The 14,272-nt window shown below is 59.4% G+C and overlaps 1 protein-coding gene across 1 annotated transcript in view; it reads right to left on the minus strand.

Annotated features, from left to right (window-relative positions):
* The window catches only part of CELSR3 (cadherin EGF LAG seven-pass G-type receptor 3), a 103,752-nt gene that overhangs the window by 60,997 nt on the left and 28,483 nt on the right, over positions 1-14,272 (minus strand). The window contains exons 4-17 of the mRNA XM_059715998.1: positions 11,115-11,337; positions 10,244-10,359; positions 7,458-7,546; positions 6,460-6,617; positions 5,821-5,984; positions 4,572-4,697; positions 4,113-4,282; positions 3,622-3,807; positions 3,199-3,309; positions 2,810-2,978; positions 2,340-2,481; positions 1,635-1,755; positions 810-993; positions 522-623 (exon numbers count right to left, since the gene is read on the minus strand). Of these exons, the coding sequence (XP_059571981.1) occupies positions 522-623; positions 810-993; positions 1,635-1,755; positions 2,340-2,481; positions 2,810-2,978; positions 3,199-3,309; positions 3,622-3,807; positions 4,113-4,282; positions 4,572-4,697; positions 5,821-5,984; positions 6,460-6,617; positions 7,458-7,546; positions 10,244-10,359; positions 11,115-11,337 (2,061 nt within the window). The remainder of the gene's footprint in view (positions 1-521; positions 624-809; positions 994-1,634; positions 1,756-2,339; positions 2,482-2,809; positions 2,979-3,198; positions 3,310-3,621; positions 3,808-4,112; positions 4,283-4,571; positions 4,698-5,820; positions 5,985-6,459; positions 6,618-7,457; positions 7,547-10,243; positions 10,360-11,114; positions 11,338-14,272) is intronic.

Raw genomic sequence — 14,272 nt, forward strand, 5'->3', positions numbered from 1 at the left:
GGCAAGGAAGAAGGATTCAAGATCTAAAGAGGGTCTTTTGGCCCATTCTGTTTTTTGTGGGGATGAAAATCCTGGGCCTGCTCTGAGCCTGGCTCCCAAGAGCCCCATGCCCCTGCCTGGGTTCAGCCCCTGGGCTGTTCCTGTCACACAGCTTGGATCCCACTGAGAGGCCCCACAGAGGCATCTGGAGCAGGGTTCATAGAGGCCCTTCCACTCTCACAGCTCTTTCCATGCTCCATTTCCAAGGACAGTGCCCTCCCCTCTCAAAGGACTGTTCCCCACTCTTCCCAGCCCACAGAAACAGGAGCCCATTGCTTCAAACATGAGACCAGCAGGAGCAGCTCAGATGATCTGCCCTGCTCACAGCTCTGGCCTGCAGCAACCCAGCATGGGCGGGGGTGGGGGGGGGTTGTTGCAAGAGCTCATGCCTCCTCAGTCAGCCTGAGAAGAGGGCCCCTTCCAGGACTCCTGCCAGGAGTCCCTCTAAGCACTGCCCCCCCCCACCCCCACGGATCACTTACCCAAGGAACCTTTGGGACAAGGCACCAGGGCTGAGAAGCCAAACTTGGTCTGCGGCCACCAGACACCCGCTCTCAGGGTCTTGGGGCATCCGTCGTAGAGCACTGCCAATGGGAAGAGAGATGCTGCAGTTAATGGGGTGCATGGGGGAGGGAGCTTGTTGCAACCAAGTGCCTCACCAAAAGAATCATGGACAAAGGGCACAGGGGTTAGATGACTCTCCCTAAGCCCCCAGAGCCAGGTTTGTCCTGATCCAGGGGTGGGACTCAGGCCAGGGGCTCCCAACTCACCCTCGCAGCCGCTTGGTGTCACCTCTGCAAAGGGGCTGTCGCAGTTATTGCACTGGCGTCCAATCACACCAGACCTGCAGTGGCACTGGCCCGAGTCCTTGTCGCAGGAGCGTGAGGAGGAACCCACAGGGTAGCAGTCGCAGGGCAGGCAGGTGTCACTGCCTTGGGGCCGGTAATGGAAGTCCTGCAGGAGATGGGAGAGTTGCAGGGAAGGCGGTTAGAGAACTGGGGTGCAGAGAGGGGAGTGGCGGGGACAAAGAGAGGCCTGTCAGTACAGCTGGCAAAAGGAATGGCCTGTGGGGAGGAAGAGAGGCCCGGAGAGCCCATGGGAAGAGGAGGGCACAGGCAGAACTGAGGGAAGCAGGGGCAGAGCAGATAGTGGGGGCAGAGGGTGGTTACAGTAGGACTCTGCCCACAGCAGCCCAGGTGGAGACTACATGCAAGTCTCCCCAGCCATAGCACCTTGCCCTGCCCAGGGCTTGAGCAGGAGGTGACATTGAAGTGCTGGGCAGGATTGAGGGGACGCAGGGCATTTAGGGAGCTCAGCTCCTCCCCAGCAGACCGATGCGGAGTCTCCCAGGGTCCTGGGAGCTAGCAGGTCATCTGTTCATGACAGCTGCAAGGCCATCGCAGGACAGGGAGTCACAGCAACACACCCCAGACAGACTGACAAAGGCAGGAGGGACAAGCGCCACCCCTCAGTGCCAGGGGAAGGAGGAACCCGGGGTGACCTCTCAGGTGCAGGGGTGGACAGGGCATGAGGCTGCATGTAGGGTCCAAGAGAGGGCAGGGCAGGGCAGGGCAGGGTAGGTTGTGACTCCTTACCTTGCAGTGGCATTGCCCATTGGTTTTGTTACAGTCAGGGTCGAAGCCCTTGTTGATGTCGCAGTTACAGGGCCCGCAGGTCGGGTTCCCCCACCAGCCTTTGGGACACTGCTGGTCCATCCTGGGACACAAACCCATGGTGACCTGAGGCCCTCCCCTCAATGCCCAGCTCAACACTTGCCAGCAGCAGTGTCCCCATCATCGTGCTCAGAATGGAGAACAGAGCTGCCCAGCCTGGCCAAGGCTCCAGGCTAGCGCAGCAGGGGAAGAAGCAGGCTCACTCGGAAGGACAGAGCAGGGGCTTGCTGGGCATGGCAGCAGCCCCTAGAAAAGGGCAGAACAATGAGGGCGGGGTGGGGGGCAACTCCTGAAATGGCTGTGGGGCAGGGCCTGAGCACACCCTAGGGGCAGCCCAAGGGGGAACCCCGCCTCAATGGAGAGAGCATATGGAGGGGTTGTGAATAACAGGGACCAGCACCTAGTGCCCAGCCCTCCCACTCTTCACCTCAGTCCCCACCTGACATCACTCCCCTCCCCTTGGCACCTGCCCTGCTAAAGGCTGGTGACAACACAGCACAGGAGCCCAGGCCAGCTGAAGCTGATCCCTGGCCTGGGCTTCAGCACCCTTCTGGGAGCCTCTCAGTGGAGAGAGAGACCCAACCTCAGGGGCAGGGGAAAATGGGCTCTGAGCTACCCAGGACTCACCTGTGTTCACAGTACTGCCCAAAGAAGTTCCCTTTGCACTCGCACACATACCCCAGGGGGGCACCTGGCCGCCGTCGACATACTGACTTGTTCTTACATGGATTGAAGTGACAGGCGTCCATGCAGTCCCCTCCATAGTACCCTGTGGGGACACACCCGATGCTGTCAGAAAGAAGTGATGGCAACCACAGGAGAGGCAAGGAGAGGCTGGAGCTGATGGAGGTGAGTCATAGGGTGGGGGCTCTCTGCTGAGCCAGGTAAACCTGGCCTCTCACAGGGGTTTTCATGGAGGGACCCAAGGTTATGACTCATGTCAGGTGCTTCCCTTGTGCTGTGAAGGGCCCCAAACACAGCTGACAGGAGAGAGGATACAAGGCAGGCACAGGGGAAAGGGGTGAAGAGAGGAATGGAAAGGACATGCAATGGGTAGGAGTGGAGGGGAGGAGGGCAGGAAGCAGGCAGGGCCCTACCTGGCTGGCACGTGCAGGAGTAGCTCTGCCACTCATCGCTGCAGATGCTGTTGGCTGGGCAAGGGCTGGCATCACAGGCATTGGGCACGCTGCATCCTGCCTCCACATTCAGGGCACTGCTGGGCTTGGGCAATGCCAGCCCTGTAGGTGAGTCCCCGAGGCGCACGCCCTGAAACCCAGCAAGACGTGCAGTAAAGCCTGGGATTGGCATGACTGTCCCAGCCAAGCCAGCAAGCCTGACCCATCTCTCTCACCACCACTCCCAGGTGCTCTGGACCTTGCCAGGCTGCTGCTATCCACTGCCCTCCCTTGCCCCAAGGCTTCCACGCAGAGCTGTCTGGGCAGAAGCACGAGACGGAGCAGCCCTGGGGGTGACTCTGAGCACTTACCTGCACGCAGCCCTTCAGACCACCCTGCACCTCGCCAGGCCCTGGGATCCCCCCGACATGGAGATGCTTCACCTTCAGGCCATGCAGCTCATTCCCCACAACCACGGTGTCCTGCGGAAGGGGGGGCGTGAGGTGAAGCTGCCTGCAGTCTGGATCTGCAGGGCACCCTGGTCATCACCCGCTCCCCGCAGGCCTTGTGGGAAGAGACCCAGCCAGGTACATGGGGATTGGTGCAGGGTCTCAGAGGCACCGAGCTCCCTCCCAGAGGTCAGCAGGAGACACAGGGAGGCTGACAGGCACCTTATAACCACCTGCAAGGGAGCCCAGTGCTGGCAGCCAGGCCCTCACATGCCCTCCTCCCAACCCTCCACTGCTGGTGCCACCTCTGAGACAGCCCCTTGCCAGCATCTGGAGAGCACAGACCTGGTAGACCCCAAAGTCCAGGTTGACAGTAATGATGTAGCGTGAGTCCCGCCCGTTGTGAACATCCCGCAGCTCCAGCTGGACGTCGTGCCACTTCCCATCACTCAGGTGCAGCTGGTCCAGAAGCAGCTTGGTGGTGCGGCCAGCACCCCTGTTCACCACAAGGGAGAGCAGGCCTGCATCCAGCTGAGAGTAAGGGAAGGAGTGGTAAGCAAGGCCCAAGACAGCTCACATCACTCCCTGTCCTACCCTTCCCATGTCAGCCAGGAGCCCTCCTCAAAGGACTACCCACAGCCAGGCTGGGGACACCCCAGCTCTCCACCTGGCCAGCATCCCCTGTATCCCATTGAGCACAGCCCAAGGCTGGAGAGTAAGTCAAGGGGCCTGCACCTGACCAGCCCGAGCTGCAGCAGCTGCCCCAGAGGCTGTGCATTAGGCTACCAAAGGGCAGGCTCCCTCCCTCCAGCCCTGTGTCCCTCCAAGCTGGGTACCTGGCAGAGAAGGGTGGTGTATTGGCCAGCGTGTGCCTGCAGCAGCACCCCATCCAGCTGGCGGGTGCGGAACGCCAGTCCCACGTACCACGGCACCGAGATCTTCACCTCACTCTTAAACTCCCAGGACAGGAGGCCGTTACCATGGAAATAGTGAGCGTGGGGCATGGCTGGAAGGGAAAGCAGGTGCATGAGGACCGTGGAGGGCTCTCCTGCACCCGCTGTCAGGGCAACCAGACCCCCCCTCACAGGACACACACACCCATGCAGGGGACTTCACATACTTGGGGCTCCTGCTCTGATCCCAGATGGGGGGCACAGTTATCCTGTACCTGTGAGCTCCGCCTCGGGCAGAATACCATGGTACCCCTGCCTGCAGGTTTTGCTTACAGGCCCACTGCACACTCATCTGTGCCCACCCAGCTACCCTCCCCCCCACCACCCACAGTGTGCACTCACCCTGCCGGCAGTCCTTGCCCCCGAAGCCCACCGGGCACTTGCAGAAGAAGGTCCCCCAGCCCACTGAGCAGGTGCCGCCATTTTTGCAGGGGTTGGAGTCGCAGAAGGTGTGCTTGGCATGGCAACCTGGGAACATCGTGGCGGAGGGAGAGATGGGAACAGTCACCTGCAAGGACTTATACCTGGCCTGTGCCTCCCCACCACCCTGAGTATGAATGGCATGTGTCCCCGGCGGCTGCAGGGGCATGGCTTCACTGGTGGCGGCGGGAGCCTGGTGGCAAGCAGGGAGCTCCCACAGATGCCCCCAGCACTGTCGGCAGCAGGGGGGAGGGGTGGCAAGCACCGACCACAGGTTGGCAAGCACCCGCAGGTGCCACTGACAGCATCGGCAGCAGCCAGGGGCAATCAGGGACCACCTGCAGACGGTGCCGCCGGCAGGGTGGCGAGCAGTGACTGCCCGCAGGCGCCACCAACAGTGTTGGTGGCGCCTTTTTGCAGGGGGTGCACTGCCATGCACAGGGGTTGCACATGCTCCTGCGTGCACCCCCTTCACATTGCCCCAGGCCCTGAGCAAGGGGAGGGATGAGGACTCTCACCAGCTTTTCAGAACAACCAGCCTGACCAGAGCCCTCCACAAGCACAGGCCCTGCCCACTGTCCTGTGACAAGGGCTGAGGGTGTTTCCCCTTAATCTGCCAGGCCAGGAAGGCAGCAGAGGGCTGGCGTGACTCTCCCCAGGATCCCTGAGGACAGGCTGGCTTTGCATGTCCCACCTCAGTGCCTGGGAAGAAGGGCCCATACTGTGTGGCATCTGGAAGCATTGGTTGGGTGGGCCAGGACCTCTTGTGAGACACAGAGCCTTTTATGTATGAGTCCTTTGAGGGGGCCAGCCTTGGCCTGGAGGAGCCAGCAAGGGTGGCAATCACCTCCTCACCCACCTCATAGAGGACATCCATGCAAGTGGCATGCACTGTCACTCTGGCAGGCAGCCTTCGGAGAGGCCTCAGGAGCTAAAGAGACTGAGTTCCTCCTTCATGCCTAGAGAAGGTACATCCAGGGCAGGGAAGGGGTCAGGGGAGGAACTGCTGCTACCCATGCTACTATTATCATCACTAGTTGCAGCACAACCCTGTAGACAGCAGATGCCCTGCCCTGGGCTGCCAAGCCAGCCCCTTTTGCCTGGAGAGAGGGAAAGTGCACGGTCCCCTGAGGTCCTGCTTGAGACCCGAAGCGCTGCACTCCCGCACTACCTGTAGAGGTTCCATTGTTTGCAATGTAGGAAGCCAGGTCAACACGTCTGCTGTCGATGTACAGGTCCCTCATGCACCCCACAAAATCTCTGTGTGTCACAGGGAAGTTTTCAGGCAGATTGGGCACCCCTCCAAGGAGCAGGGGCCCAGTGAGGTCCAGGGACCTGCCAGAAGAGAGAGTCTGTGAGGAGGGAGAATTTGGTCATGTTGTGTGGGTCAGGCTCCCCCAGGGCATCAGCCAGCTGGTTGCTGTATGCTGGAGATGGGTGTGACAGCAGAGTTGCACTGCGAGGTGGGGGGGCGGCAGTAGTGCCATGCTCGGGTTCTGGGCCAGCCATCAGGCACTATCACAGGGACACAAAGCACAGCCCCCTTTACCTCTTTACACTTTCCTCCCAGCTAGGTATGTGGCATGTGGACAAAACTGAGGCAGCCAGCACTGAAGGGCACATCTGGGTCCCTGGCACCTCCATCCCTGGCACCACCCACACAAGCAGGTATGTTCTATGCTCTCAGTGGCTCCTTCCAGCTGGAGCTTGGTGAGTTTACAGCTCTCTTCAGTTGAGTGTCACCCCCCAGCCCCTCCCCTGCCCTCCCTTCTCCTCTCTAGGGAGAAGAGCCAGTCCTCAGCACACTCACTTCTTGGAGCTGGTCTGCACCCCCTCCGCCGCACAGGAATAGTTTCCAATCTCGCTGCCAAACTGCAATGCTACCGATGTGTCACACTCATCCACTGTCAGGATGGCCACCTTGTCCTTGGAGGGGCCCTGGACCACTCCCAGCGAGCCAAGCTTGGGCTGAAACCAAGAGCCACAGCATCAGCCCTCAGCTAAGGTGACGCAGCCCAGGCACAGTACCCACAATGGCTCTGAGGGTGAGTGGGATGTCCACTCACACATGAGGAAGGGCTTTCTGGAAGCCCGTTTCCCCCCGTGTGCTCACAGGAACACCCCCCCCCAACACCCCCTCCCCCCCCCCCCCCCCAGCCCTTCCCAGGTTAAGGAATGACTGCACAGTGCTGCACCACCCGGCCATGACTCAGTCCTCCCCACCATGGACCACTAGAACAGATGACAGTGCTGCCAGTGCCAGCCAATCACTTTGGCATCCTTTTTCAGTGCCCTGTGTAGTGCAAGGACCCTGTCCCAGCACAGGGAATGCGATGGAAAGGGACAAGGATTCCCTGTGGCCAAAGAGAGGAGCAACCCCCTGGGGAGTCAGTAACACACAAAGCTGAGGGGTGCAGGCAGGCACAGCATGGACCGCACTCTTCAGAGACACACAGGGAAGATGCCTATGAGCTGCACCCCAGGAAGCTAGGCAGGATGTCCCTGCTCCACCCAAGACATCTGCCTTGGATTGCTTCCCTGTGCCTGAGCCTCTCAGAGGGACCCAGATGGAGAGAAGGCAGGTGTGTTAGGTAGGAGAATCAGAGCAGCCTCATGTCAACTAGACTCAGCTTGTCAGATGGCCAAGGGCCCCCCAAAGAAGTGCTAGCCACCTGTACAAAACCTCTGGCTCCTCTGTGCTGCCTGGCTCTCCCAAAATGCAGCTTTGGGGAAAGCCCCAATGCCAGGACTGCAGCTTGCCAATGCCAGCCCTGCAGCTGAACAAGGTAACTTAAAGGGGGCACATACCTTGTTGTAGTAGAGGAGCTGCACCGTGTGCCACTGCCCATCGCTCACACCCCCTGGAACATACGGGGCCACCAAGGTGCTGGACTCTCCTGCGAAGAACCGCATGGTTAGACGCTGCTAAAAGAGGTGTGGTATCATGAGTGGGCTCTGTGCAGACAGTGAACCAGGCACATGCTCCCCCCAATGCCTCCCTGTAACCTCCTTCACCATCCCTCCACATGCCTGCCTGCACCAGTGGTGGCATGTGTGCTGTGACACACATGTGTAGCACACATGTGCACACACCCCCACCCCGCACAGATTTAGAGACTTGTATATTGTAAGAGGCTTGTTGTTTCTGACTCCAGCACAGGGCAGGCCATAACACTGCCTGGAACAAATCCGCGCTCGAACCAAGGCAGGTCATTTAGAAACACATTCAGTGCAGAGCTTAGAACAGCAGTTCCCAAACTGTGGGTTGCAACCCCAAATGGGGTGGCAACATCAGCAGATGTGGCCGTGGCATGGTGATCTCTCCCATGCCAGGTCCCACCTGCTGGGCTGCGGAGGCCCAGAGGAATGGCAACAGGGCAGGGAGCCCCAAGCCCATAGCGAGCAACCATGGGCTCTGCTCTGGCTGTACAGCTGGTGGGGAAAGAGACAGGACTGGGGGGTCAGGGATGGGGATGGGGGGGAAGAAGCTGGGCCAGGGCTCAGGCACTGCTGGGGTGGGGGGGCAAGGAGCTGCAGGCCCTGGCCCTGGGGTACCTGATGAGAGTGGGGGGCTGTACAGTGGGAGTGAGGGGCACTGGCAGGGCCTATGCTACCTGTGCTGTTACAAACCAGTACAGCTTAAATGTTTCTACCTGCAGCTTCCAGGCACCAGATCTCACCAAGCCTCAGTATGGAGAACTCTTCCCAAATTCTTGTTCCTTCCAGAGCATGCCCCAGTTGCCCCTTAACACCTCCAGGATAAGCTACATGGCTGGTGCTCCTCTGAGGCCTGTTTCCAGTCATTCCCATGGCTCTTCATTGAGCCTTCTCTGATGCTTCCCTTGCAGAGGTTACGTTCAAGGCTTTTGCTGAATGCTGCCAATGCCCTTCCTAGGGGGCAGCTGAGATGCACAAAAGTCTTGGAGTGTATCAGTGCCTGAGAGGCCGAGCAGCTGTCTCTCTGGTTGCAGGGTCTGGCCCAGCTCTTTGGCTCACAGTGGGCACATCTACATGTTGCCCTATGGTGACGTAGCGATGCACTACATTGCTGTATGACACACTATGGTAATGTAGCAATCACGTGCATCTACACGAGATCACCAGCTATGTTGCCATAGAAGTGTGCTCCCTGGGTATAGAGTGCCACTACAGCAACGTAGCAGTGAAATTTACCAGTGTGCCACACGCACGGTGCAGTAACCACCCATACTGCACCATGCTTTAGTACTTTCTTTAGTACTTCCTTCCAAAAGGAACTACTAAAGCATGGCATGTGTAGATGCACCCAGTTATTTGCTTTGGTGTCTCTCTGGCAGGATCCCCAGCAAAGAATTCTCCCTTTACCTGAATCTTCCTTCCAACCCTCTCGCCATTGGCCTTCAACTCACTAAGCTGCCCTGAGGAAGAATCGAAGGACGGGCAGAACATCGGCCAGAAGGGGCATTCTTAGTCCTCATCCAGGTGTTTTTCAGTGGGGAACATGCAGGTCTCAGGTGCTAAGGCCACGAGTGAGTCCCAGTAGGAGGAAAGGCGGGAGGTGAGGGGGTGAAGTAAGAAATTCTCAGCACAACGAGCATCCTGGGCTCAGCCCTACAGGGAGCACCTTAACAGGACTGGGCAATGCAACGCTGCTCCCAAGTAAGTAAGTAACGAAGTCTCAAAAAGGAAGCTGCCCTGATTTCTCAGGCAACACTCCTGGCCATATCCATGGCAAAGATACCTGTGAGTAGGCTTGACATAGTGATGCAGAGCAGAAGAGCAGCCCAACAGCCCCACTGACCTCCAACAACAGACTCTCCCATCCACACACAGCCTCCACCACTCTCTTCCTGCCCCAGAAAAGCACCTGAACATTTTTCTTCCACTAACCCCTAAGTAACTGTAGTTGCTGTGCTGTCACTGCTGCTCAGGACAGCAGTGTCCCTGTTCCTCAGGACAGCAGTGTCCCTGCTCCATGGTCACTGTTACAGCCACTAGAGGTGCAGGGGGTATCAGCCCTGACTTCTGTTTAAGCTGATTGCTTTTTCAGGGCTTGAGCTTCTTGCAACATGTTTTATTGCATCTGATGAAATCCCATGGAGGCCCCAGGGGGGAGGGGTTGCTCTGGCACACAGTACAGCAGGCTGGCATCTCCCACGAAAAAGAGCTTGCATTTTATATGTTATCAGCTGGACGTAAGCTCCAAGACAGAGCTGGCTCCCTGCCTTCACGCGATGAAGCTGAGAGCTGAGTCCTTCAGTCTGATAGCAACAGCAGTAAAAAGGGGCTTTAATGTTCCCCTGGGATTTGATCAAGCCAGAAATTAAGTGATTTTTAGCTTCAGTGCACCTATGCATCTGAGCATATGTGTAGACACACACACACACATACAGGGTCACACCCCCAGTCACACTCCCACTTACACAGAGTCCTATGCACATGCGCACACTCCTACGCCTCTGCACACCCTGCTCCAACCAACACTGATAGCCACAACACAACTGTGCACTTGCCACCCACGCACCCTCCTGCCATTCTGTGCTGGACAGGCACATGCCCTGCCTCTCACAGGCAGGCAGACACGTGAAGAGGCCCTGGCAGCAGGCTGCACGCACCTGTGGAATATTTCAGCTGCACCTGCCCATCGATGATCTCCACCGCCAGGAAGTCATGCTTCTCATTCAGGCGCCCATTGTAGAGCAGGAGGCCGCTGCGCTCCTGGGTGGCAAACCTGGCACGTGGAGCAGAGGACACATCATCCAAGTGCCGGGGGCCAGGTCTCCCTCAGGGCCCTGTCCTCTCCGGTCCCCTCCAACTCTGAGCAGAAGTCTGGGCCTGGCAAGAGCTCCCCCGGGACAGGACCTTCCTCCTGTGCTTTGCAGGAAGCAGCCACTAGAGGCCAGTGTCGTCCCCATAAAAATGAGGCACAGGAGGAACTGGATGCCAAGGCTGGCCGCGCTTGTGCTGGTTCCTAGGGGGATGCAGTCCCTGCTCAGAGGGGCTCAGCATTCCCATGGGGTGGGGGGCATGGCCCTAACTCCCAGAGCACCTCCAGGAGCGGGGCAGGCCTGGAGCACCAGCAACACCTGCAGGTGGAGCTGCAGAAGCAAAGGATGCACAGAGTGCAGGGAGGTGCGGGTGGACTGTCAGAGTCCCTGTCCCCCCCCCCCCACACACACACACAGAACTGCAGCACTTCAGTGGGGCCTTTGCCTGGGTGGGCTCCAGGACCTTCAGCAGCTCATGGCAGGAGTGGCCCTGGGTACTTGGGGAGCCCTTGGCAGCGGGGTGGCCAGCATGTGGGTAGTCCTGGGTACATCAGAAGAAGCTTGGCCTGAGATGACCCCAGTGTGCCTGGTGCTTGGACAGGGCTGGGTGCACCTGTGCTCAGGTGAGTGCACTGGTGAGGCCCCAGGTCAGCAGCTCTGCTAACTTCCCCACTCCTCCCAGCACAGCACTGCCAGGCAGAGACCCCGTGGGACTTACGAGAGGGACAGGGTGAGGTGGAACCTCTGGCGCAGCCCCCGGAACATGACGAAAGACTTGGGCGGGAAGGCACGGGTGGTCACCTCGCAGTAGGGCTTCTCGAAGCCCCCCGAAGGGCACTGGCACTGGAAGCCGCCATCAGCAGAGTTGGTGCAGGTGCCTCCGTTGCGGCACACACCTGGGATGCAGTGCCCTGAGCGACTGTCCACTTCGCAGTTGTCACCTGCAGGGGGGAGAAGAGCAGAACGAGGGGCTCAGGACATGCCTTTCAGTGGGGAGCTGCCAGCTCTGCCCTCCCAGACCAGGGCTCCTGCCTTAGGTCTCCCTTTCTGGTCACTGTGGGAACCCAGATGTGCACATGGACACAGAAGCACAGACCCCGCGGCCAGTTCCCAAAACCCAGCCCCATTTCCACATCCTAGGCTGCTGGGTCTGCAGTGGATCATAGGCACCTGTTAGCCCCCCTGCAAGGGATTGCAAACGGGTGGAGCAGGGGTTGAAGCCTTTGCTATCCACAGAGAATACAGCATGCAGCCAAGGCAGGGCAGACACTGCCTGGCTGCTTACCCAAGAGACAGGGACTAGCTCAGCTACCATCTGCCTGAGGGCAGGTTCAGTACAGAAGAGATGCCTGGGCTGCAAACTCCACCCACTACCTTCAGCAGGGACCCATGTGGTTTGGGCACCTGGCTGGGGGCAGTGATTTGCCCTGGTCTGGGGGAAACTGGCCGGAGGACCCGATGGACCTTTTCCATCTCGGACTCCCCCAGCAGGCCTGTGCCGAATGCACCACTGCTGTTTGCTGGAGCGGCCGCTGGGCGGTGCCACCTGCAAGTCAAGGCCTGGCTGGAACTTGACCAGAGACAGACTTCACCCAAGCTGAACTCTGCACCGCGGCCCCTGACGTAGGAAATACCAGTTCCACAACAGCTCTTCCCTGCTGCCCTCCCCAGCGCACGTGGGGCTTTCTGGCAGGACTGGGAATGCCTCTTCAGCTAAAGAGGCTCCTGCTCCCCATGCTGGAGGCTTCGCAGGCATAGTTGTAACAAGGGCAGCTCACTTGGCCTGGCTGGGTCAACCTGAGCACAGCAGGCTGAAGCTGGCAGGGACCAGGGCAGGACCTGTGAACTGGACTCAACCAGCAACACCAGAGCTGTCTGGGGAGCCAGGGTGGGGAACACGGGGCAGGCTGCCCATCACTAGATCCTCACCTTGCCAGCTCTACAAAGACCACAGCGCCATCTCCACATGGCCCATGGCTTCAGTGCAGAATGGCCATCCCCACTGTAGGGCAGAGACTGCTGGGGTTTCCAGAGAGGAACCTGGCTGAGCAGCCCAAGTGAGGGAAGGGCAGCAACACTCCCTCCCACCCGCCACCCACCTTGTGAGCTCTTCTTCTGGCACATCTCCCAGGGCAGCTCAGGGAAATGCATATAGTGCCACTGAAAGGCATGGGCTGGGCAGCCCCCATCACTGAGGGCGGGTCTGGCCCAGGCAGAGGCAGGACAGGATCCCCTCATGTGCTGCTTTATTACGGTGCTGCAGCCTGAGGCCAAATGGCCTCTGGTCCGAGGTCCCTGGGCAGGGCTGATGGGTACTGGTGTTGTGGTGACAGCATCTGTGGCTGGAAAGCAGCTGACACCATCCAGCTCACATCACCGCAGCCCCCAAGCACTGACCAGGCTGTCACTGTGACCATCCTGATAACAGACCCTGGCCCTCACTCCCTGAGCTGGGGCCTCACCAGAACCAGAAGCCCCATCCATCTCTCACACCCAGAGCCTTGGAGCCAGCATGCATCTCTGTTCAGCCAGGGGCCATTCCCAACACCCTACCCAATGTGTGGGAGTACCAGACCCTGCATCCTGCCCCAGCCCTTTCCTTCAGCCCTCCCTGGTGCACGGCCAGAACACAGGACTTGACCCAGCCCCCCCCATCCTGGTCCCATTCGTCCCAGCTCCCACAGCTGCCATGTGGTTACCAAGGAGCCTCGTCACCACCTCCCCAGGATGGGGTTCCCATACCCAGGCCCCTCCTCCCCACCCCAGCCTCTGCTCTGGCACAAGTAGCCATGCTCACAGAGCTTCTCTTCCTCCCTGGAAACAGCCATTTCTCATCGTCTCTGAAACCACAGTGCCCTGCGCGCTGCCTCCTTGAGGGAATCAGTGATGTCTTCCCACCCTGTCTCCCTGCGACTCCAGCCCCAAGACTTGGAGGGGCACAATGGTGGGGAGCTGGAATCCAGCCTAGGACCCACTGCCCCGGCTCCCCAGGAGACACAGATCTGCACAAGCCAGTAAGGTCTGGACTGAGCAGGAGGCTCCCACCTGTGATATGCCGTGCAGCCACCCCCTTCCCAGGAGCACAGAAATAAGAGGCCACCCAGGACCCCTCCCGAAGCCACAGCCAATCTGTCCACCAGGCACCCAAGGGAACCAGTGCAGGGGGGACCCCCAGGCAGCCCAATACCAGCACCACCCTGGGGCAGGCACCAGGCTACAGCTTCACAGCTATTTAGCAGCTGACACCAAGGCCTAGCTCATGAGCTGAGGGCCACGGTTGCCCCAAGGGGAGCATGGCATGGGGGGCAGCCCCCTGTGTCAGAGGGGTGAGTTCAGGCTTCTCTGTGGGGGCTGTAGAGGTGAGGGATGGGGAGCAGCAGAGTCCCAGGGAACGTGGACACCGAAGGGGGGCCAGGCAGTGAGTCTGGGGCATGTCTTCACTCTGGAGGAATCTGTCCCCCATGCGCACACAGGCAGGGGAATTTGTGTGGCTGAAATCACCCCTCCCCACAGCACGGCAAAGCTCAGCTGGCCCATTACAGCCAGCCCTGAGGGCCCAGGAGCAGCCAGCAGCAGTGCCAAGAGCTGGGCTGGAAGTGGGGGCTGAAGAGGAGGTCTCCAGGGCACTTAAGCACCATGCTAGCTGGCACTAGCCGACCCGCGGGGGAGCAGCCTCGTCCCACTGCGCCTCCCTGGGGCTCACAGGCTCCACTCAGTCCTGGCTTCCAAGTCCTGGGCCCTGCCTGACAGCGGGTGCACAGGGAAAGGGGGATGGGAAGCAGCAGGAAGTGACAGGAAAATGAGCTCATTAACCCCTGGGCTAATGCCTGTTCATGCTTCAAACCCAGGGGTTAATTACCACTGACTCTGCTTATC

The sequence above is a fragment of the Alligator mississippiensis genome, chromosome 12, assembly GCF_030867095.1.
Source record: "Alligator mississippiensis isolate rAllMis1 chromosome 12, rAllMis1, whole genome shotgun sequence".
Lineage (NCBI taxonomy): Eukaryota > Metazoa > Chordata > Crocodylia > Alligatoridae > Alligator > Alligator mississippiensis.